The sequence below is a fragment of the Labeo rohita genome, chromosome 21 (genome assembly GCF_022985175.1).
Source record: "Labeo rohita strain BAU-BD-2019 chromosome 21, IGBB_LRoh.1.0, whole genome shotgun sequence".
Classification (NCBI taxonomy): Eukaryota; Metazoa; Chordata; class Actinopteri; order Cypriniformes; family Cyprinidae; genus Labeo; species Labeo rohita.
Window position 1 is genome coordinate 20,069,282 of NC_066889.1, and position 25,199 is coordinate 20,094,480.

The 25,199-nt window shown below is 36.4% G+C and overlaps 1 protein-coding gene across 1 annotated transcript; it reads left to right on the forward strand.

Moving 5' to 3' along the window:
- The first annotated feature begins 1,359 nt into the window (after positions 1-1,359).
- Positions 1,360-10,735, forward strand: gtf3c4 (general transcription factor IIIC, polypeptide 4). The gene is made up of 5 exons (XM_051094033.1): positions 1,360-1,696; positions 4,064-5,794; positions 7,778-7,908; positions 8,703-8,791; positions 10,404-10,735. The coding sequence occupies exons 1-5, from the start codon at positions 1,391-1,393 to the stop codon at positions 10,466-10,468; spliced, it is 2,322 nt and encodes a 773-aa protein (XP_050949990.1). The 5' UTR covers positions 1,360-1,390; the 3' UTR covers positions 10,469-10,735.
- Positions 10,736-25,199: the final 14,464 nt, after the last annotated feature.

Sequence of the window (25,199 nt, forward strand, 5' to 3'; positions counted from 1 at the left end):
TATATATATATATACAAATAAAACATCAAGACAAAAAGCTTGATGTTTGCCGTCACAAAAAAAAAGAGGGCGCAGACGTTCGTAAATGTTATGGGTCTGCTTTCCGGTCTCATTCAGGTCCAGCTATTTTCAGCTGTACCAAACAGGCTGTTTTGCTGCTTGATATTGCAAATTGGTGTGTCTTACCATATTATTAATACATTATAATGTATTGTCTTAATTACAAACACACTGGTTTGTAGTGCAAACAGATTTACTGTTTGCTGCACATTGTTATTCTTCTCTTTATTTCCCTATAGCAGCTAATAAACTGGAAATCTCTTCCGCGTTAAAAAAAAAAGGTGGATAGATCAAATTAAACAGAAGACGCTGATTCAGATTACATCAGTTCAAACACTTAACTCGATCTTGAATCAAAATTATGAACTAGAATTTTACTTTCTTACCCCAAAATAGTTATTTGTCCTTTAGGAGTTAAAACTAATGGTACAGAGTCAGTACACTCACTGGAGCATTAAAATTAAAAATCCTAAATTTACACCTCTTTACACATTTTTTTTTAAAGAAGTCTCTTCCGCTCACCTAGGCTGCATTTATTTGACCCAAAGTACAGCAAAAACAGTACCATTTTAAAATAGTTTTACTATTTAAAATAACTGTTTTCTATTTGAATATATTTTAAAATGTAATTTATTCCCGTGGTTTCAAAGCTGAATATTTAGCATCATTACTCCAGTCAGAAATCATTCTAATATTCTGATTTGCTGCTTAAAAAAAACATCTGTTGTTGTTGTTATTATGTTGAAAACAGCTGGGTATATTTATTTATTTTTTCGGTTTATTTGATGAATAGAAAGTTCAGAAGAAAAGCAGAAAAGCAACAAAAAAAGCAACCCCCCCCCCCCCAAAAAAAAAAAGGGAATACTGACTCCAAGCTCAAAGTATAATATTATAAAAGCTTTTTATTTCAGATAAATGCTGATCTTTGGATCTCTCTATTTTTTAAAGAATAGTGAAAAATATTTCACAATATTACAGTTTTTGCTGTATTTTGGATCAAATAAATACAGGTTTGGTGAGCAGAAGAGAATTCTTTAAAAAACATTTTAAAAACAAACTTTTGACTGGTAGTGTAGTTAGGAACAATTAAATTGTATAGAAATAATTATATTAATATACTGCACTGTAATAGTATTACATATATACTAATTTATTCTTATTCTTTTTATTATTATTATTATTTTATTATCATTAGGCAAACAACCCACCAGCTATTGTTTTCAGCGTGACTATTGTCAATCTGGCAACCCATCCCATGCCGCGCTAGTGAAATCCCTCCTCCTCCGGCACCGTAACTTCCTGGAGACGGGGTTTATTTTTATACAGAAAAATGGCGGCTTTAGGCTCAAATACTACCTCGGAGAAAGCAGGCACCGCGTCTGAAGGCCAGTCGGGACCGGATAATGATTTTTGTGCGGGACAGGTTCCAGTGGTTCTGCGGGATCCAGCGATTAAATTGCTGAGTCCGGTTAGCGGTCTAGAGCCCCTGTCGTGGGCAGAGGATCACAGACTGGCGGCCTCCAGCACTAACAGCGTGTCTATCATGGAGCTGGTGTCTGACATACACAGTCTCAGTCAAAATCTGGTGCTGCATCGCAGTCACATCCCTGTGCCGGACAGCGCTTGTGATCTCAAGGTAACTACTGTGCGCGCTCCTGCTCGCTGCTTTATGGGACCAACTCACGTGCACGGTTGCAGCTATGTTGCCAAGCTTAAGCCATGTTTTGACGTGACGTGACATGACGTTTATCTGCCCCAAGATGTGCAAAATAAGTGTTAATCATCTGCCAGGAATCATCCTGTTTAATCCCTAATTTTGCAAACACAAACCGAATGCCTTTTAATATGATACATTTTTGTTTTACTATGTATACTACTAGTCAATTTTTTGAACAGTAAGATTTTTAATGTTTTTAAGTCTCTTTTGCTCACCAAGCCTGCATTTATTTGATCCAAAATACAGCAAAAGCGGTATAATTGTGAAATATTTTTACTATTTAAAATAACTGTTTTCTATTTGAATATATTTTAAAATGTAATTTATTCCTGTGATTTCAAAGCTGAATTTTTGCATTTTAAATAAATGCAGGCTTGGTGAGCAGAAGAGACTTCTTTAAAAAACATTACAAATCTTACTGTGCAAAAACCTTTGACTGGTAGTGTATTTTATTTCTAATCATAATTGTAGCTAAACTGTGGGAAACTAATGAGAAGGTGCTCTGTTGCGCAGTTAGATGCAATAGAAATATGCAAATATTAACATGGATTTTAACAGTAGCATAATTTTTCAGTCAGTTGTGGGGAGTGATAATCAAAGAATAAATTCACATTTCTTTTTACATCTACTTTTTAATTCAGTATAGCAGTTCTGGAAATTGCCTTTTTTTTATAATGTGAAAAATGTTTATAATGTCAATCAGTTATTTTTTCAAAAAAGGGCGCTATGTTTTCCCACTGGTCGCAATTGTGACCACTGACATATTTATGTGTCCTGTGATCATGATTTATGAGACAGAGCGATCTTAATTAATAATAGATGTTTTAAATATTATATGTACCAAGTATGGTAGTTGAATCTGCATTATGACATGTATTTTAAATGCTTCTTTTTATGGAGCTTTGAGACAGACATCATCTTTCAGAGGACAAACTGGAATGAATCAGCTCTGGTTGTGTTACTATTTATACCAGACATGGTATGAATCAATTTAAACATTTTGTTATTTTTGTAATTTTGTTATCATATTTTATCCCACCAATACAAAAAAAAAATCATATGAAAAATGTATGTCTTTTACACTGAAATTTGAACTATAAATGTAAATAAAACAAATAATGAAAATTGCAGGTGAGCAATTGTATGAATCCTGTGAACAGTTTTATTACCTTACTACTGTTAAAAAAAAATGATAAAAAAAAAAGCATAAAACTGTTTAAATACCAGTGGCAGCATGTTTGTTAAAACAGTAACATGCAATGCATAAAAGTAAAAAAAAAAAAAACAAAAAAGAACATCTATGATGATTGAAAAAAAAATTCAATATTTATGGTTTGGGTGGTTATAAAAGAAATTGTTTATAAATAAAAGTGACAAGTATACACGATTTGCAAGCTGTGCCACTGTGCATAATTAAATACACTTCCAGTCAAAAGTTTTTGAACTGTAAGATTTTTAATGTTTTTTTTTTTTTTTTTTTTTTTTTTAAGAAGTCTCTTCTTCTCACCAAGCCTGCATTTGTTTGATCCAAAGTACAGCAAAAACAGTCAGAATTTGAAATATTTTTACTATTTAAAATAACTGTTTTCTATTTGAATATATTTTAAAATGTAATTTTTTCCTATGATTTCATGTTGAATTTTCAGCATCATTATTCCAGTCACATGATTCTTCAAAAATCATTCTAATATTCTGATTTGCTGCTCAAAAAATAAAACATTATTATTATTAAAAATATATATGTGTACTGTACTGACTCCAAGTATTTTGAATGGTATAGTGTATAATGTTACAAAAGCTTTTTATTTCAGATAAATGCTGATTTTTGTATCTTTCTATTTGTCAAAGAATCCTGAAATCTGAAATGTGCTCAGCTGTTCTAAATGTTGATACTAATAATAATACAAATGTTTTTTGAACAGTAATCAACATATTAGAATGATTTTTGAAGGATCAAGTGACACTGAAGACTGGAGCAGTGATGCTGAAAATGTAGCTTTGATCACAGGAATAAATTCAATTTTAAAATATATTAAAATAGAAAGAAATTGTTTTAAATAGTAAAATTATTTTACAATATTACTGCTTTTGCTGTATTTTGAATGAAATAAATGCAGGCTTGGTGAGCAGAAGAGACTTTAAAAAAACATTAAAAATCTACTTTTGACTGGTAGTGTATAAGTAAGACTTTAGAAAATTCTATATATTTTCAAACTGGTGAGGTCTTATTAAGCTTGACATTATTTTTTTAAATTCATTAATATGCTTTTTCATATATTGTTACAGGTGGGCCCAGAAAAGGAAGTCCAAACTGTTAAAGAAAGCTTTGCAAAGAGTAAAGATCCAGTAATAAGCCAAATGATGCTGATAGACAGAGTCATCCATCCTCAATGTGGACGTCTCCATGGCGTGAAATACACCAGCTGGTCACCATTAGGCTGCGACAAATATGGCCGCTGTCTTCTTGCTTTCTTAACACTGGACAATCGTCTTACAATCCACAGCAGTCACTCGCGATTGCGATGGACGACTCTCCTGGACCTTACAGAACTATATGGGGAAATGTTAAAATCCAGAAACTACTCTGCTCAGAACGACGGCTCACCACCAAACTCCATTAAAGACTTGGATGAACTGCAACGGCGGTACCGTATGCAGACGCCAGTCCGCATGGAATGGTCGGGTCTGTGCAGTATGCAGCAAGTACAGACCAATAATGCCTGTAAAGATGTTAGCACAGTGCTTCTGGCTGTACTAATGGAGAACGGAGACGTGGTAGTGTGGCAGTTCAGCTTGCCCCCAAAGGGAAAGGATTCAGTAGTGTCTTGCAACACTATAATATCCGGAGTGTTGTCACCAAGCGTGCTCACCTGGTGGGAATATGAGCACAGCGGGCGGAAAATGAGTGGACTGATTGTGGGAAGCTCAGTTGGACCTGTAAAGATCCTTCCAGTCAACCTCAAGGCAGTGAAGGGTTACTTCACCCTCAGGCAGCCTGTGGTTTTATGGCAGGATAAGGACCAGATACCCGTACACAACATCAAATGCATTACGCTCTTCCATCCACACCAGAAATGCAACTGCAGCCTAGTGGTTGCTGCACGTGGTCCTTATGTGTTCTGGTGCTTGTTGCTGATCTCCAAAGCTGGTCTCAATGTTCACAACTCCCATGTTACAGGCCTTCATTCCACGCCTATCATATCAATGACAGTCTGTCATAACAGCGGGACTATTTTCACATGTTCACTAGATGGTAAGGTGAAAAAGCTCATGCCTGTTTTCACAGACGTTGCAGTTGAGTTTAAACAGGAGGAGATTGTTCTCCCAGAGGGAGTTGTGGGGCGTCGTATACATGGCATATCCATGAGTCCAAACGGTGCCTACTTGGCTCTCATCTCTAACGAGGGCATGATCAGTGGGCTTCATCCTGTCAATCGCACTTACCAGGTGCAGTTCGTCACCCTTAAGACTCCAGATGAAGCGGCTGCTGAGCTGCTTGAGTCTCAAATGCACAGTCTCTTCAGCAAGACCGACATGCTGGACCTGCTACGATGGCGGATACTGAAGGACAAAAGCATCCCTTTGGATCTTCAGAACAATCTAGATGAGAAGCTCCGAACCTCAGGGTCCACTTACTTATGGCGCCTCAAGCTTTTCCTTCTCCGGACGCTCTATAAGTCTATGCAGAAAACCCCTTCAGAGCACCTGTGGAGGCCGACTCATAGGGAGTTAGTCGCAGATGAGGAGGCAGGTGGAGGTGAAGAAGAGATGGCGGAGATCTCCGCTCTAGAGGAGCTCAGGCAAGCCGACGCCGAAAGGCAGTCCAGTGAGGAACAAATGAGGGAAATCAGCAGCAGGATCGAAGAGGTGGAGTCCCAACTGATCCGCGAGAACATGAAGAAGGTGCTGGGCGAGGTTTACCTGCACACCTGTGTTACACAAAACACATGTATACCTACCAAAGGTGTGTGTGACTTCCTCACAAATGACCCTGCAAATGAAGACAGGGCAGCCAAGGTGAACCCCTTTCTCACTGTCTCCTGAAAACACATTTAGTTATGGTTTTCAATTGCTTTACAAGTCTTAACCACCAAATTGTTTATGCTTACTGAACTGGATATTTCTGTGAGGGGTCATGAACTGCCTTGTTTTATTATTTTATACTGTTCTCTGAGGTCCACTTATAATGTTATTAAGATTTTTACATAAAAAAACATAATTTAGAAGTAATAGGCTATTTTTTCAGTGTTTTATCATCAGAACGCTCTGTTTTAATAGGCATGGTGAATTGTAGACTCGGAAGTAAACGCCCCCTGCTATGATTGGCAAACAGTTATGTATGTTTGACAGCCTACATTCCTCACAGAGGGACGCTGCTGTGATTTAGGTCAAAAATGCATAAGTACAGTTGAGGTCAAAAGTTTACATACACCTTGCAGAATCTGCAAAATGTTAATTACTTTACTAAAATACGAGGGATCGTACAAAATGCATGTTATTTTTTATTTAGTACTGACCTGAATAAGATATTTCAAATAAAAGATGTTTATATGGTTTTTCAGTATTTCTGTGTATTTGAACCCTTTCCAATAATGACTGTATGATTTTGAGATTCATCTTTTTATACTGAGGACAACTGAGGGACTCATATGCAACTATTACAGAAGGTTCAAACGCTCACTGATGCTCCAAAAGGAAAAACGATGCATTAAGAACCGGGGGTAAAAACTTTTGAACAGAATGAAGATGTGTACACTTATCTTATTTTGTAAATGTCACATATTTTCATTTAGAACTGCCCTTCAGACACTACAGAAGATACTTACATGTTTCCTAGAAGATAAAATAAGTTAAATTTACCCTGATCTTTAAATTCAAAAAGTTTTCACCCCCTGCTCTTAATGCATGGTATTTCCTTCTGGAGCATCAGTGAGCGTTTGAATGTTTTGTAATAGTTGCATATGAGTCCCTCAGTTGTCCTCAGTGTGACAAGATGGATCTTAAAATCATACAGTCATTGTTTGGAAGGGTTTACATACACAAAAATGCTGAAAAACCAAAGAATTTGTGGGACCTGAAGGATTTTTCTGAAGAACAGCAGGCAGTTTAACTGTTTAAGACAAACAAAGGACTCATGAACAACTATCACTAAACAAAACAAAACAAAAAAAACAGCTGTTATTCATTCAGGTAACAACACAGTATAAAGAATCATTATGTAAACTTTTGAACAGGGTCATTTTTATAAATTCAACTATTATTATTTTCTCTTGTGGACTATATGTAATTTCTTTTATGTGAAATATCTTATTCAGGTCAGTACTAAAAAAATAACATGCATTTTGTATGATGCCTCTTATTTTGATAAAATAACTAACATTTGAAAGTTCTGCAAGGTGTATGAAAACTTTTGACCCAACTGTACTTAGTATGTCAAAGAAATAATGACTACGTAATAAAAAATCCACACTTTCGTGGTGTGACATTACTGTTGGATCCAATATAGTTGGCACAGCACTGACTTTTAGTTTCTTTTATCTTTCTGAAAACCTGTGTCGAATTGTGCCTTGTTTGCAAACAAATCCCTGGTAAAATGAAGTGAACAAAGAACCAATCTAAACAGGCAGTGATGTAGAAGCAGGCATTGATCTTTTTTCTGTGGAGGTGGAGTTTAGCCACACTATTACATCATAAAGCAGCACATTTCACAAACTCATTTTTGCAGATTGGCTTCTATATAAGCTATTTTTAGACTAAAGAGAAAGTTTTGAGTTCTGACACTTGCAGGATGATTTTATAGTATGACCTCTTATATGTCAAAAGGTCAAGTGAATTTTGATTTCTGAGTTAATGACCCCTTTAAGATTGTAAGGTCGAAATTGTGCTTGTTTTAACTGGCAAATAAAATGATTCAAGCTACGGATGAACTCACATTTTTAGAAACATACCTTAAGTGTACATTACCCTGCATGTCAATTTTTTGATGTTTGACCTTCACAGGTGCTGATAGGTCATATCATGAATAAGATGAACAAACAGACGTTTCCAGAGTATTGCAGCCTCTGTAAAGAAATTCTGCCTTTCACGGACTGCAAACGGGCAGAGTGTAAGAATGGGCACAGATGGCTCAGGTACGTCAAAATATGGTACATGTCATTATAAAATCCAAGTATATATATATTAAAAGTAAATATATAAAAGTATGAAATTACTATGATATGAATATGATAAAAACTAAGATGTACTTTATGGGACAGAGTACTATAATTGTCAAATGAACTTTGTAACTCACAAAAACCATAATCTGAAATACTATGTGCTTATTTTGCCTATTTTACATACATATGCAATTTTATTTTACTATTTCACAGCTGGTTCAATAACACTTTGGCTATATTTTGCAGTGCCAAGTAAAGTGACACTGTTCTTGGCTCACATCCGTCACAGATTGCTCACTTTGATGAACAGATTAACTTTTGATATTTTGTGTCATTTTAGATATAATTCACACCATATTCATATTCTGCACTTAATCCTTATGAATACCAGAATGTAGTCTGTTAGGCTTTTGTTTAGAATTTTTACACTTGCACTGCAGGTCTAAATTAATGTGCCAATATCATGTCTTCATATTGCCCTCCATGATCAAATCTACACAATCATTTTTCTGCATTGGAGTATATGTAGGTGTTGACTAGGTTTTGAGTAGATCTGACCCACTTTCAAGCCCCTTGTGTGACATTTTATCCATCGGCCTGACTAAAAGGCGATTACTGCCCCTAATGGTGTATCAGGGAAATAGTTGCTTCATTGCTGTCATTCTGATCTCTGCCAAGTACTGATCTAAACCTTCCCCTGCCGTTTCTGTTCATGTGTCTTACTGTCTCTTTCCCTCTTTCTTTCCCTTTCCTTCTTCCTCCCTAAGGTGTGCGCTGTCATATCAGGCCTGTCAGGGTGTGACATACCGCCGCTGTCTATTGCAGGACAGTATTGCCTCAGTAGCAGAGCCCGAGGGTGAGCCATAATGCTGTATCATATCTCCATTCAGAACCACATTGCACCACACACTTACACTTTCTGTAAGGCAGCAGGAACTTTGCACACACACAAAACAAAAAACTCTGCTGCCCCACAGCAGTGCAAGCTTAGGATGTCAAATATGCTGGTACCAAGTCGATATGAAAATTATAGTATGTCTTTTTTTTTTTGGTTGTACCAACTCAATTCTGACTAGCAGACAGATGTTAAACATTCATGTGCACCTTTTGGTAAAAATGCGCATCTTGGCAACGCATTAATGTGAACAAGTGAATGTAAACAGGTCAAAATATTTGAATTATGCATTTGGGCTAGTAGTGTAAATACAGCAACTGTCTATTATTTTGTTAATACTGTTATTCAAGAAAATTATCAAGGAAGATTGTTCTTATTCAACATGCCATGGTTTTAATTCATTTATCTGTATTTACATTTGAAGTCAAAAGTTTACATACACCTTGCAGAATCTGCAAAATATTATTTGACCAAAATAAGAAGGATCATACAATATGCATGTTATTTTTTATTTAATACTGACCTGAATAAGATATTTCACATAAAAGTCATGTACATGTAGTCCACAAGAGAAAATAATAGTTGAATTTACAGCAATGACTCAGTTCAAAAGTTTACATACACTTTATTCTTAATACAGTGTTGTTACCAGAATGATACCAACAATGACTGTATGATTTTGAGATCTATCTTTTTACACTGAGGACAACTGAGGGACTTGTATCTTCTGTAGCTTCTGAAGAAGCTAAAAAAAAGATAAATAACGGCAAAATAATAAAAACGTACACATCTTCATTCAGTTCACAGGTTTTCACCCCTGGCTGTTAATGCATCGTTTTTCCTTCTAAAGCATCAGTGAGCATTTGAAACTTCTGTAATAGTTTCATATGAGTCCCTCAGTTGTCCTCAGTGTGAATAGATGGATCTCATAATCATACAATTATTGTTGGAAAGGGTTCAAATACACAAAAATGCTGAAAAACCAAAGAATTTATAGGACCTGAAGGATTTTTCTGAAGAACAGCGGCCAGTTTAACTGTTCAGGACCAACAAGGGACTCATGAACAACTATCACTAAACAAAAACAAAACAAAACAAAACAAAACACAAAAAAAACAACAGTTGTGGATTATTCAGGTAACAATACAGTTAGAATCAAGTGTATGTAAACTTTTGAACAGGGTCATGTTTATAAATTCCACTATTATTTTCTCTTGTGGACTATATGTAAACATCTTTTATGTGAAATATCTTATTCAGGTCAGTACTATATGAAAATAACATGCATTTAGTACGATCCCTCTCATTTTGGTAAAATAATTAACATTTTGCAGATTCTACAAGGTGTATGTAAACTTTTGACTTAAACTGTATACTGAGATTTAGTTTTTTTCACTGTTATTTGTATAAACTACCGATATTTTGCTAGCATGATATTCCTGAAAACATTTACCAAATGCATCATGTTGCACAAAATGGGGAAAGACAGACAAGCCATTGTGGACAAATGTAGACAAATGACCTTGAGTTGAAATGATTATACATAATAACAACAAGCTTATCGCCTTTTCAGATTCAGACTGGATCAAGAAAATACTCCAAGGTCCCTGCATCTTTTGTGACTCCCCTTTCTACTAAAGCAGCGGGGTGAAAGATGGCAAAATCTCCACGGCTGACTACTGGATTACTTAAATGGGTTGCATCCCAGATAAATGACTAAATGCCTTTTATTACTTGAAAGAGAAACATAAAGTATTTGCTAATTATTTTGTAATATAGGACATTTGGGAGACATTCTTCTCAACAGATCTTTATTTTAAAGCCAAGCTTTAGCTAAAAAGTGATGTATAATTTTTATATCATAAAAAAATATGACTGTATGTGTTAATAAATTATTCTATTGAATTTTTCTTTTGTTAACGCTGTATATTTTTGATTTGTTAATATTATGCTTCCACAACTTGCATTAAAAATGCACGCTCTTCCTGTGGCTGATTTTAATTGGTTTAAATAAATCCATTTCCTAATTGGCTTTGGGAACATTTCTATGGATCTGCAAACAGCAACTCCCCCATCTCAAAATAATGACTTTTCCTTGGCCTAAAGGAAAAGAAGACGACTGTACCAGGAAATGAAAAACAGCGAGACAGAGAGAAAACTGTTTTAAACTGATCCAGCCCCTCCAAAGGGCCGAACTCTAATGAGATACAACAGTAATGAGGAATGGATCCCAGCCGCATATGTGATACCCATTTTAATTAAGATAGCGAGCTTGAGTGCATATTGTTAAATATAGTTAGCCCTTTTTTTGTGGGTCGCAGGGAAGACGCACACAGGCCGTGAACCCTGACAAGCACACAATGTTGCTAACACATGGGGGTCAAAAGTAATCAAAGATAGGCTGGTTGGACCCTCAAAATGCTCTGCTCCATGTCCGTTTTCATCTCCGGTACATCTTGTCGCCTTGCCCTGCGCTCTCTCTAGTGTCACTGAAGATGATAGCTCGCCTCAGGGCTAGTCGGCAGCCCTGTCTTAGGTTTCGGATAGTATCCCGAGATAAAGATGGTCTGATAATTACACACAATTCAGCTCCCATCTCTCATTCAGCACAGGAGTGCTTATAAATAAAGTAATCAGTGTGTTTATTTAGTTTTTCCTTAGGTTTATTATTCATAGAGAGGGCCTTCATTACGATGCGTTCTGAAATGTTGCCATATCATTACAATTGGTAATGCAACATGTAAGCGGTGTTTGATTATGAGGTAATAATGTGCATTATGTATTAATCAAAGAGCGACTAGAACACAAAGGCAGCGCTCAGAACCTCAAATGCCGTCTGCTGCATGTCACAGCAAATTTGTTCACTGACATATTGCGATAAGCATCTAATAACATGAATCTGAAAGCTGTTTTTAAACGATGTAATAGGATGACGCATTATAAGAAAATGAAAAGCTATTTGGAATTCAATTGTACACATAATATAGAGTGCATATTAATAGTCGCAGGTGTTAAATGTCACAGATTAGATTATAACTGCAAACGTGATTGAAATTCCAACTTTTTTTCTCCCCCTGCCGTGCTTTTCCTTTCCTAGCTATTAGATTGTCAAATGGATCTTGGCCTTTTGGTTTGAGTGCTAGCTTTGTTGATAGGTGGAGACTTCTCCTGTTGAAGAGGTTAGCTCTGTTTGGCAGAACCTCCTACTTCTTTAATATAACAATCTGTCAAAAAACATTTCGACAATAATTACGGCCCCCTCCTCTTTCCTCTTTGTGTGTGCTCTTTCAAGACTTCAAAAGGAGGTTTCGTTCTTTTCTTGGTATGAAATATTCATAACTTCTGTGTTCGTGGCTTTGTGCTTTAAACAGATAACAGACAGATTTTTTATATTATTTAATCTTATATTCTTTTGTTAGTTAACATATTTTGATATACATCACCTTCCGTTAAACACCTAATTTGTTGAGCCCAAACAATATGCTAAGCGTCGATCTCAAAGTCATTCTCGCTAACAATGTATTGCACTGAAGTTTTTATTTTTGTCCTACAATTTTTCAGTTTTATTTTATATTGGCTCAAAAAAAGTTATCCTGGATTTTACAATCAAAAAAGCATGTGTAAGGTTTATTTGATTTGTTACTAAAATCGCCATGTGTCTAACGTACAGTATTTCAGAGTTCATGTACATAATTATAATAGGCTTTGGATTCATTTCATTTTTACAGTACAAATCCTTGTTTCTTTTTTTGTTGTATGGATGCTTTTCTACATTTTTTTCAGCATAAATGTTGAATAATAATCATTGAACATTTTTAACTGATTAACTTCAACTAAATTTAACAGAAAATATGAATGCTGCCATATGAAAACACTGTACCACAGAATTGCATTTGTAACTTTTATAAGTAGGGTAACACTTTAGAATAAGGTTCATTAGGTAACATTAGTTAACATCTTATTTAACATTAATTTCAGCATTTACTAATCCATTATTAAAATCACAAGTTGTGTTTGTTAACATTAGTTAATGCACTGAGAACTAACATGAACAAACAATGAATATTTTTATTAACTAATCTTAACAAAGATGAATAAATAGTGTAATAAGTGTATTGTTCATTGTTTGTTCATGTTAGTTAATACATAAACTAATGTTAACAAATGACACTTTATTGTAAAGTGTTACCATAAAAAGCACTATTTATTTAGAAATGTGTATTTGCATTTATACATGCATTACACTTATGATCTGTATTTCTACAGTTTACATTTAATTTTAATTTAATTTTTACATTTCATTCAATCCATGTAAAAAGTGCTTTAAATATTAATAATAAATTTTAAGAAAAAAATAGTGGATCATTTCCACATCGTTTCCCTATTTTTGTTTTAACATAATGCGTACCACACAGGGTTAAATATATTTAAAATAATGTATATAGCATAATGGCCTATTTAGGTCTGAAGAGGCCCCGTAATTATTTTTGTTCATGTAGTCCTCTTAGCAATTTTATATAAATTGCTTTCATTAGTTTTCTGACACCAAAAAGAAGTTTCACAGTATAATCTGCATGAAAATATGCATATACATGTATATGTATACGTGATTATGAGACACACTGGGAAAAAAGAAAATAGCTTCTAAAGCACTAGATTTTCTGATGTGGTTTCACTCCGTAGTGTATATACATCAATTTTCCCGCCTGAATACATTTCGTCTCAAGTATGCTTTGTAGAAGTGTTCCCTCAGACTTCAGTAATTCATCAGTAATTAAGTCTGTCTGGGGGCCGTCTAGGGACCCCTGGTTTTTCCTGCCGACTCTGAAATCAGGCTGTTAACACGGCCCTTTAACGGGTACATGGACCCGCTGGGATGGAGTCGGTGACCCGTGACTGGTTGATATGAGTGTATGAGGGAGTGCGAGATGTCAATAGTCAGTCTTTCTGCTTGTTCTGCGGCGAGGAGCAGCTCAGGTGGAACTAATGCAGAACCACACGAAGGCCGTGACCAGAGCTCTGCTTTACTGCAACATTAATTAAAGTCATTCACTACACACTGAACACACAACCATGGACAAGAGGAAGCGTCAGAAGAGTGTGTGTGTGTGCGTATGGATATTTATGTTCCTGTGTGTATTGTGATAATTAAAAAAATATAAAAGGATGAAAGCTGCAATATTGGAAAACAGATTTGCAAATGTGACTCTAAACCACAAAACCAGTCTTAAGTAGCACGGGTATATTTTTAGCAATAGCCAACAATTATCGATTTTTTTTTCTTTTATGCCAAAAAATCATTAGGGTATTACATAAAGATCATGTTCCATGAAGGTGTTTTGTAAATTTTTTACTGTAAATATATCAAAACTTAATTTTTGATTAGTAATATGCATTGCTAAGAATTTCATTTGGACAATTTTAAAGGTGATTTTCTTCATATTTATTTATTTATTTTTTGCACTCTCAGATTCCAGATTTTCAAATAGTTGTATCTCTGCCAAATATTGTCCTATCAAAACAAACCATACATCAATGGAAAGCTTATTCAGCTTTTAGAGGATGTATACATTTAAAAAAAAAATGTAAAAATTGACTCTTATGACTCACAAATATGCATCTTTCAAACCAGACGATACCAAAGAAAAACCCTTTAATTTCACTAAATGTTTTAGCGCTTGGCACTTGCAGACACTGAAACTAATACAGTAGTTCAAATCTACATAGATGATTGCGTCAAATCCAACAACCATTCCAAAAAATGATCAAATTAGAAATGTCTAATAATAAAAATCATCATCCAATGGCAAAGCCATTTCTGATCCTGAGTGTGGGTGTTATATGTCAGACTCAAAAGGCTTACATAAAAAGAGCTCTGTTTTATTGAATAAAAGCCATGAAAGAAAAGCCATTGGGCGTTTGCATTTCACACCATTTCGGCGGCGCACTTCCCCTCTGAAGATTCTCCCACTCTTTCCCGAATCCTTTCATGTTGGCTTTCACCACAGAGACACAAGGAAGCCCTCATTTTGAAGATTGCTTAAAAATATGTCTCCCAAAGATCAGACAACGTCAAGATTAACCTGCCCTGCACACAAGGGCCAGAAATGGTCGAAATGAGCAATCAAAACGGTGGGAACTGGAGACTTAACGTGACATGACAATGGAAGCGGTTAGCAGTCAGTCATTCATATGTTTCCGTGTTTAATCTGACAGGAGGTGGAAGCAGCCAGTCCAAATCTACAGCATGAGAGGAGCAGAGACAGATGGGACCCAGTCAGGATACAACTCACGCGGATGCATTCAACTCCAACTCAAAGCATATGTCATTAGGACAGTTTCCGCATAAATTACCTGAATTTTCAGCAACCTGCAGGTAGTGGATTAACACAGCGCTTTAGATGTGAATGTAGCATTGTATGCATCATAAAAAGGCCTTTAAGTTCACCCAAAAATGAAAATTCTGTCATTAGTTACTCACCCTCATGTAATTCCAAACCCGTAAGACCTTCGTTTATCTTTGGAACACAAATTAAGATATTTTTGATGAAATCTGAGAGCTTTCTGACCCTGCATAGACAGCAAAGACACTACAGTGTTCAAGGCCCAGAAAAGTAGTAAGAACATCATTAAATTAGTCCATTTTAGTTACGACGTGGAAAATTATCAAAAACTTTTTATCTCTATTGTATTTCATTATTATTATTTCAAATCAGTGCTATTAGTCATTGTTATGTCTGTTTGTGGGTTTTACAAATATTTACCCAATGAAAAACATTCAAAAGAGCTTGCGACTAAACCTTGTAACGCCATTGGATCTTTAAATTGTCAGTCAAACCTCATAACTCCACCTGCCTCCATTCAGAATGAAGTGCCACGACGCACATTTTGATAAGACGTCTACTTCTTCGTAAGGGTAAATAAAGATCTGATGTTTGAATAAGTAGAGCATTTTCTTTACTCAAGAAACACTGTCTGTAAAGGCTAATGTTTTGTGTTTGAAGATCGGACAAGAGTCTTAGCATTTGCCGTCTAACTGTAGCCAATACAGGCCCGGCATCAAGGGGTGCAATGACCTGAAGGACCGACTCCTTCACCCCCAGAATACGATTTTAAACGTGAAAAGCTAACCCGAATGCGATTTCAGCCGAGGGGTACCTCTCCGATCTGATTTGTGCCACCTTCAATTCAATTTGACCCACTCTAACCCCCCAAAATTTGTCGATTTTAACCATTAGATGCGGATCACAGTATTTAAACTTTCACTGCTAAATTCAAACATGTTTTCGCACCTTGTCTGGCGCTGAGCCAGATAGATGCGCTCAGAGCTTTCAGCCATCACAATTCAGTGTTTTCCAACCACATAAAAATATTGTTTCAGACATTTAAATAAATCGCTAGCGAAAAAAGACATTTGTTAAATAGCCTACATACTGATGTTTGTGAGTTTGTTTAATGTACTGGTGTGTAAGGAAAGTGGCAATAATCCTTTCAATTAAAATCTGACGAGGTATTTTATCCATATAGAACAATCCCCCCCCCCCCCCCCCCCCGCCCTTCCCCCTCTCTCTGTTAGCCCCCCCTGAGAATCATACAAGCCCCCCCGGGTCACGTGTCCTGGCTCCGGGACTGAGCCAATACACTTTTGAATGTTTAAAATATCCTGTGCATAGTTGGTTCATCTTTTATATCATGTGTTTTTAGCCAAATGTATTAAACAACAAGAAAAACTGAGCTCCCAAATAGCTACAATAAACTTTATAACCTGTAAACTGATGAAAATGTAATGCGATTTATTTACTGCCACAGATTTGGTTGTTCTAATGATGGACAAAACACAATAACATCTGTTATTCGCTTGTCAAAAAATCTTGTTAGCTCCATGTGATCATGATTTAAAAAAAATGTTAAGTGCAAGTGTCTGATCATATATAAAGCCAAAATACCAACTCTGACGATGCATTGTTTAATTATTTTTAAAGTGTCTTATCAAAACTGTGCCGCGGCAGAAAAAGTTTGGGAAACACTGAGTTACACAAATACTTTTTGTGCACAAAGAAAACAAAAAAAACGACTTTATTTAACAATTTCTTCTTTTAGTGTCAGTCGATGCACATTGAAGACTGACACAGAAGGGACGAAATTGTTAAATAAAGTCGTTACTTGTTTTTTCTTTGTGCACAAAAAGCATTCTCGTAGCTTTATAAAATTCTGGTTGAACCACTGATGTCACATGGACTATTTTAACAATGTCCTTACTACCTTTCTAGGCCTTGAACGTGTCAGTTGCATTGCTGTCTATGCAGGGTCAGAAAGCTCTCAGATTTCACCAAAAATATCTTAATTTGTGTTCTGAAGATGAACCAAGGTTCTACAGGTTAGAAACAACATAAGGGTGAGTAATTAATGACAGAATTTTCATTGTTAGGTGAACTGTCCCTTTAAATAAGATAATATTCTCAAGAAAAGTGATTAACTTTTAGCATATCTCAGTGGCGTGTCTCTAAAGAGGCACAGCAGCTCGAAGAAGTCAGTAACTTACGACTGAACTGTAAATTCATTTGTCTCCACTTCATAAAGCAGCAGAATAAAGCTCTCGCTGCGAGAGAGCGTGCGTGTTTCGGTATATCCGCACTTGTAATTATTTCAGGGGAAGAGTATGAAGAATTTATAATGAGTATTTTTGTTTTTTAAAAAGAAATACCGGTAATAACTACTATGCAAAGCTATCGGAATGAATATTTATGACCTTTGCTATGAAATATTCATAAAGTCGGAGTAAAAAAAGAACACAAAGGGAGAAAATGGGGAAAAGCCGTGTGTGCGTGAGTGAGAAAAGTCACAAGAAAAGAGCCACTGCCTGGATTTCATAGGAAGAGCGACCGACAAAACCTTCGGATCGTATATCTGACATTTATTAACAAAAGCGCCGGCAACATCCTCCTGGTTTTTTTAACCATCCGTCCCTTCATCGTTGCAAGTCTCTTTCGTTCATCCGATCCTCCCCTCTCCGTCGCTCTGGTTCTCTCACTCGTCCCCAACCTCTCTCTCTCTCTTCCTCTTCGTTCCATCTACCCAAATTAAGAAATTAATGAGGGATAGATTCTTTACCGACTGCCCCTGCAATGTTTACCACTGATGAAATTATAATGCTGCCTCAGCTGTATAATTTATAAGCCAATTAGAGGAAGTGTTACTTGATTTGATGGGGAGCCGACACACAAAGTACATTTAACTAATAGAGAGCAAGAGAGTAGCGCGAGGAAAGAGATCCGGAGAGAGGGAGGGAGGACAGCTGAGGCTGACGAGTCCTTGCGCCACTCTAGGATTACGTGGCTAATTGCCCTGCTTTATCTGTCTGTCACGGATAGCCATGCATATTTCAGTGTTCCCAAAGACTTTGATTGTTTGCACTCGTGTTGGGCCTGTAACAAGCAGAGCAGTGGCCAACGTGGAGAGTAGTTAAAGACTGGCACCAGGAAGAGGTGGAAGAGGGAGGAGGGAAGCGAAGGGAAGACTTACGACTAAAACTGACAGATGAATATTACTGGAGAGCGAACCAAGCAGGGCACCACCAGAAAGATTAATGCAAACAGAAGAACCGTCTGCTCTAGTATAATTACAGCAAACTTAGGAACAGTAGTTTGCTTTGTAGCCAAAATGCGCATTTGTTTGAAAAGTCTCACAGCGAGGGGAAAAAACACACATTTTAATCAGTGCTTTTGCCTTGTTTTCCAGCAGAATATTGCAACATCTTTACAACAAGATAAATTTACTTAAGAAGCAAAAGTGTGTAAAATGACCTTTTTTCAGAGAATAAACCTTGAATTAAGCAAATTATTATTTTTCTTTTTTTTTAACAATAGCAGGATGAGATAAACTTTAACTGAACATAAACAAATTTGTCTTAATATTTAATGGAAGTAAATTTACATTGCTTCAAGTTTTAGATATGTGACCCTGGACCACGAAAACAGTCTTAAGTAACATGGGTATATTTGTGCAATAGCCAAAAATGCATTGTATCGATTTTTCTTTTATGCCACAAATTATTAGGATATTACGTAAAGATCATGTTCCATGAAGATATTTTGTAAATTTCCTACCGTAAATATATCAAAACATATTTTTTGATTAGTAATATGCATTGCTAACAACTTCATTTGGACAATTTTAAAGGCGATTTTCTCAGTGTTTTGATTTTTTTGCAGCCAATATTGTCATATCATAACAAACCATAAATCAATGGAAAGCTTATATATTCGGATGATGTATATCTCAATTTTTTTTTTAAATTATCCTCATGAGTGGTTTTGTGGTCCCAGGTCATATATTTTATTGGAAAACAGCCAACTGTGTCACCCAAAGTTGGTTAAATAAGAATAAGAGAACAGCAAAAAGACAACGTCGTGGAACTTATAGGGAAAAATTACTTTAGCTGTTACACATCATGAATATTAAAATATACATAACATCAAAAGCTTAAAAATCATGAGCGCTGAGCTCAGTCTCAGTGACAGAACAAAAAACACACACAATGGAATATGTTAACTATACAGGATGAAGATCAGAAAGATCATCCTGCAAATGTTTTCTTAGCTCAGCCACCATGCCGGAGCTCTTCAGAGATCCCGCAGAACTCCAGAGGAGCGAGCGGAGGGACAGGCGTGCCGTTATCAGCCTCTGAAAACTGATCAGACATTTATGCAAAAGAGAGAAACTGGAGCGAAGGCATCTTCAATTATCTGATGAGGCAAGTTTATCTGAACGGCTCCCTTTTCTTTTCCTTTTTTTCCTGCGTGAGGATCAAATAGCAGCTCTTTACATAACAAAAGAGCTTCCTGCCTGACCTGCTTCGTTCAGCCTACTTTCTGATGCAGCTGGACTTTCCATAAGTAGGAGGACTTTTCTACTGTAAAACGCTGACTTATTTTAAAAAAAGAAACTCGTTTATTTAGATTCAGGCCTAATAGCTGTACTGACGTCCACAGATTATGCAAACTATTCCTGTTTGCACAATTAAATCACATAAAATCCATCACCAACCACATACAGTACTTTAAGAACAGTACTTTCTGCATATTCCGGCATCTTAACAGTATAACAGTACTTTTCATCCTGTGTTACCTAAACCTTATTTTTCAGCTGAAGACCAATATGCTGCTTCACCAAACGTGTTACTAATTCATCTCTTTTAAAGCCTGTGTAACTGGATAGCTGTTAATTAATATAGCTGTCAGTTAAAGGTCTTCTGCTGGACCAGTGGTAACATTAGCTTGACCTGCTAGTCACACTAGGCCTCTATCTGCAGCTCAATTAAGCTAATGCTATGCAAAAAAGGTCTCCAGCCATTAGTTCTCACGCCGGGGCCCATTAATAGCATAATTGGGCCATTCCAAAGGGCAATTAATATGGAAGCACGCTATGATCTCTTCCCCATCGGAAGCTTAAAATACTCCTAATATGCACAACTGCAGATTTGAGGGTCTGCAGGAAGTTGTGGCTCTAGATGCATCTCCCTCAAGAGCATGGCTTTCCACTGGCTTAGACTAATCAAAAACAGAGAGCAAGTTAAAATGCACCTAAATACAAATCTGATGTATCCCTGCACAAATTTTACTTGCATATAAGAGTAGTGTTTTAATCATACTGAATTAATTATGGTCATTCAGATTTAATGATAGTGTTTAATATAGATTTAAAGCCAACATGAAATCAAAATTGACCCTACTTATTTGTCTAACAAACATCACTTTGTATTTGATTTATCAGTTGTGACCCTGAACCATAAAACCGGTCATAAGGGTCATTGTTTTGAAACTGAGATTTATACATCATCTAAAAGTTTTCCATTGATGTATGGTTTGTTAGGATAGGACAATATTTGGCCGAGATACAGCTATTTGACAATCTGGAATCTGAGGGTGGAAAAAAAAATTCAAAATACTGAGAAAATCACCTTTAAAGCTGTCCAAATGAAGTTCTTAGCAATGCATATTACTGATCAAAAATTAAGTTTTGATATATTTACGGTAGGACATTTACAAAATATCTTTACTTGATATTTCAATGATTATTGGCATAAAAGAAAAATCTGTCATTTTGACCCATACAATGTATTGTTGGCTACTGCTACAAATATACCTGTGCTACTTACAACTGGTTTTGTGATCCAGGGTCACAATTATTCAAAAAATATAGACTAAATCAACTTTTTACAATCCAATCAATTTACAAAGCATAAAATCAACTCATACATTTTGTTTGTGCTGAACATCCTCAAAACCGTCACAAGAAATTCCAAATATAAAAGATACGAGAAGCTAGGCCAATGATCTAAACTAAAATAAACACCTCAGGACATCAATATCAAAATCTCATCGTACTTGAATTCCGAATGTATTCAGATTAAACCTATAGATTTATCTGTCTTCCTATTTAAGTTTTATTCCAGTGCAAATCAGCCCACGTATTGACTGACTGCTTTTCATCCTTCTTAGAGAAAGCGGCTGTGTTTGTGTGTGTATGTGCAAGCGAAAAGCTCTGTGGGAATTTTAACAGTCGAGCCCCGCTAAATCTTCCTGTTTCTACAGCAGAACGTCGATAAAATAAATATCCTGTGTGTTTCTTTTCTCTCCTCCAATGCCCACCCAAACGTCCTCAACCAGCGGGGCAGAGAATCTCACTCGCACCTCAGGCAATCTTTAATATAATCCCTGTCTTTTTTTTTGCCAGTAAATGGCCAAGATCTCAGGTGCGGCTTTTAAACAGGCAGAGAAAAACTAATGTTAACATATGCTGTGAGTGGCAATAGCTCAGGCTCCGGCATCGACCAGCACGGTGTGTGATTAGGGTAGTGAAGCTAAGCCGATCCCAGACAGCGATCGATCCCACACACTTTCAATATGGATGCAACCCTGCTCACAGCGGCCACGTCTAGCTGCTTACATTGATTTTTTCCTCAATTATATAATGGTGGCTCTGTCCAGGATTTGAGCTAAATCACACATATTGAAGGGCTGGCATCTCTCAAAGTGAAGCATTTTTTTCTCATATCTAATTTTATTTTATTGGCAATGTTTGACAGTCTCTCCAGAATACTCTGTGAGTGTGTGTGTGCATAACTGTAAAATTTCACGAAACACAAATGTGTGTGTATGCTCTATTCAAAACCCTGACATCTGAAATATCACACACAAATTTATTATGCATGCTGCTTATGTATTTTTTGGCTTATGATTTTAAAAGAGCACAACAGTGACCACTCACTTTTGTAGCAGCCACAGTTTCCAGAAGCATCAAATTTTTTCTCCACATGGATTTCAAAACTGTTTTTATAATCAACCAGTTCCTAGAGAAATATTACCATTTAGAAACATTACGCATTTTGATCTGAAGCACAAGGTACTGGTAAGAGACAAAGACATCGGTAAGAATATGAAGAAAATTATTGTTTTTTTAATCAAAAGCATTTTAATGAATTTATGGAGTTACATTATAACCGTTTAATTGTTGAAAATTCTCCCTTTTTTTGTAAAAAGGTGTATTTAAAAATATATATATATTCCGCATATATTAAAAAATGAAGCGAATGAAGCATAAATGAAACTGTAAATTGCATAAATCAAAAATGATGGTACAATATAAAACCACTGACACATTCATTGATTATAAGTATTTAAAAAACTGTATTTACAGTTGAAGTCAAAAGTTTACATACACCTTGCAGAATGTGCAAAATGTTAATTATTTTACCAAAATAAGAGGGATCATACAAAATGCATGTTATCTTTTATTTAGTACTGACCTGAATGAGATACTTCACATAAAAGATGTTTACATATAGTCCACAAGAGAAAATAATAATTGAATTTATAAAAATTACCCAGTTCAAAAGTTTACATACACTTGATTCTTAATACCGTGTGTTTACCTGAATGATCCAAACTATTTTTGTTTTGTTTTGTTTTGTTATAGTTGTTCATGAGTCCTTTGTTTGTCTTAAACCATTAAACTGCCTGCTGTTCTTCAAAAAAATCCTTCAGGTCCCACAGATTCTTTGGTTTTTCAATATTTTTGTGTATTTGAACCCTTTTCAACAATGACTGTATGATTTTGAGATCCATCTTTTCACACCGAGGACAACTGAGGGGCTCATATGCAACTATTTCAGAAGGTTTGCACATTTACTGATGCTCCAGAGTGAAAAACCATGCATTGAGAGCTGGGAGGTAAAAACTTTTTGAATTTGAAGAGCAGGATAAATTTAACTTATTTTGTCTTCTGGGAAACATTTAAGTATCTTCTGTAGCTTCTGAAGGTCAGCACTAAATGAAACAAATATGATGTTTAGGAAAATGTACACATCTTCATTCTGTTCAAAAGTTTTCACCCCCGGTTCTTAATGCACTATGTTTCCTTCTGAAATTTCAATGAATGTTTGAACCTTCTATTATAGTTGCATATGAGTCCCTCAGTGTCCTCATTGTGAAAGATGGATCTCAAAATCATACAGTCATTGTTGGTCATATGGAAACGTCTTTTATGTGAAATATCTTATTTAGGCCAGTACTAAATAAAAAAATAATGTGCCTTGTATGATCCCTCTTATTTTAGTAAAATAATTAACATTTTGCAGATTCTACAAGGTGTGTAAATACTACATTTATTCTATATTAGCTAATTTTATATTAAGTTTACTGCTCTTTTGCGGCAATTTACCTTTGTTTTACATTTAATTTTTGTTTCTGTTATAATGACCTTTTTAAATAGGGGATTTTGGGTGGTGTAGTTCTTTACAAGGAAGTTCTAGAACACATTTGAAAATAAATAAATAAACTACTAAAGCACACTTGAAACATTAAGAAAAAAAAAACACTGACTTGTACTATTAATTACAGTTTGTCATGATGTTACTGGTAAACATCTCTATGTAGAAACTGAATGGGATTTTCAATAACATAAATGTTGTGCGAGAGGAAAACAAGGCAGTTGATGGACAGAAAGATATAAAACAGTATTGGGAAATGTTACAAGCCAACTTAAACCTGCGTACTGTTCTAATGTGCCATACGCATATGCACTAACCACTCATAACGTTTACTGTTAAGGCTGTATACTGTCTTCCTGTACAGTGCAGGCACAGAAAAAGAGGGTACTAGTATCATTCTAGTTGCATTAAGTGGTGCAACAGTATATGGGCCGGTGTGTACGTACAAATGCACGTGAGCTATAATGCACATGTAAGGTGAGTCGACACGGTTCACATTTAGCCGATGGTTTGTGCTACAAACGCGGATGTAATGGAAAGTTAATTCCTATTTTATGACTGCCACGATGGACATAACTTCTCAAAAGTGGCCAAACACAATTATTGGTTTCATCTAGAGCAGACCGGCCTATCAGACAAACCTGGCCAATTAACAATCCAGCCTGATCCAAAGACTCACAAACCCGGTTCACTGACGCACTGACCAACAAGTCCAGTTCACGTACACAATCTCGACCCCATTTCAGTTCGCACAACGTTCTTTAGAGGAGCACGATTATCAGCCCGTGCCATCAGACACCCGTGGGCCGAGAGGAGAGGAAGAGAGCAGAGGGAGCAGGTCAGGGTGTAATCGGAGTGGAGATGTTAATCTGCCCGTGTGGGTATTGGAAGGATAATTGTTGCATTGCTCAGCTCAGGTGGTTGATGCCACAGATCTGGAGAAGTAAAGCCAAGATTTACAATCGTGATGCTCTGCCTTCACTCTCTCTCTCGCTCTCTGTCGCTCACTCTTCCTTTGATTCTTTCCACTTCCTGCTTTCAACCTCTCCTTCCTTCTGCCTTTCATCCACTCGCCATGTTTGTGTCAGCCCTTTCAAGCCTCCCTAACTCTCTCTCTCTCTCCCCCCGGGGTAAGTATGAATATTCTCTGGCACGTCTAAACCAGAGGCAGTGCAGGGCCGGGGGAAGGGTCCGCGGCATAGCTTTAGCTGGAGTAATGAGGCCTAATCCCCCGCTGACTGGGTCCTGTTTAAACAGCTCCTGCCTGAGCCACCCAGTAATAGAGTAATTAACCTCTGCGCCCTCTCCTGCCCACCTGCACTGTGCCACTACACTCCACTTTACTTACTACCGCAGACAATCCATCCTTTCCATTTGGCCCTCCAATTGCCACAAACAAAAAAAAAAGGGGGAGAGGGAGCTGGGGAACAGAAGGTGGGCAAGAAAGAAAGTATGACTACATGACTACAACATGATCGTCTGGAAGTTACTAAATGAGTGAAACTGCTCAAACAGGTGTCAAGTTAAACATTTGGGTGTGTATATATAAAACCTATGATATGAAAGTGAAAGTGCACCCAAAAATGTCATTAATCTTAT

What these genes read in the sequence shown, in the direction of transcription:
- gtf3c4 (XM_051094033.1), top strand. Translation starts at nt 1,391, where the DNA reads ATGGCGGCTTTAGGCTCAAATACTACCTCGGAGAAAGCAGGCACCGCG. An exon ending in AATGGGCACAGATGGCTCAG is followed by an intron (nt 7,909 to 8,702) that starts GTACGTCAAAAT and finishes TTCCTCCCTAAG; the next exon opens with GTGTGCGCTGTCATATCAGG. An exon ending in CTCAGTAGCAGAGCCCGAGG is followed by an intron (nt 8,792 to 10,403) that starts GTGAGCCATAAT and finishes TCGCCTTTTCAG; the next exon opens with ATTCAGACTGGATCAAGAAA.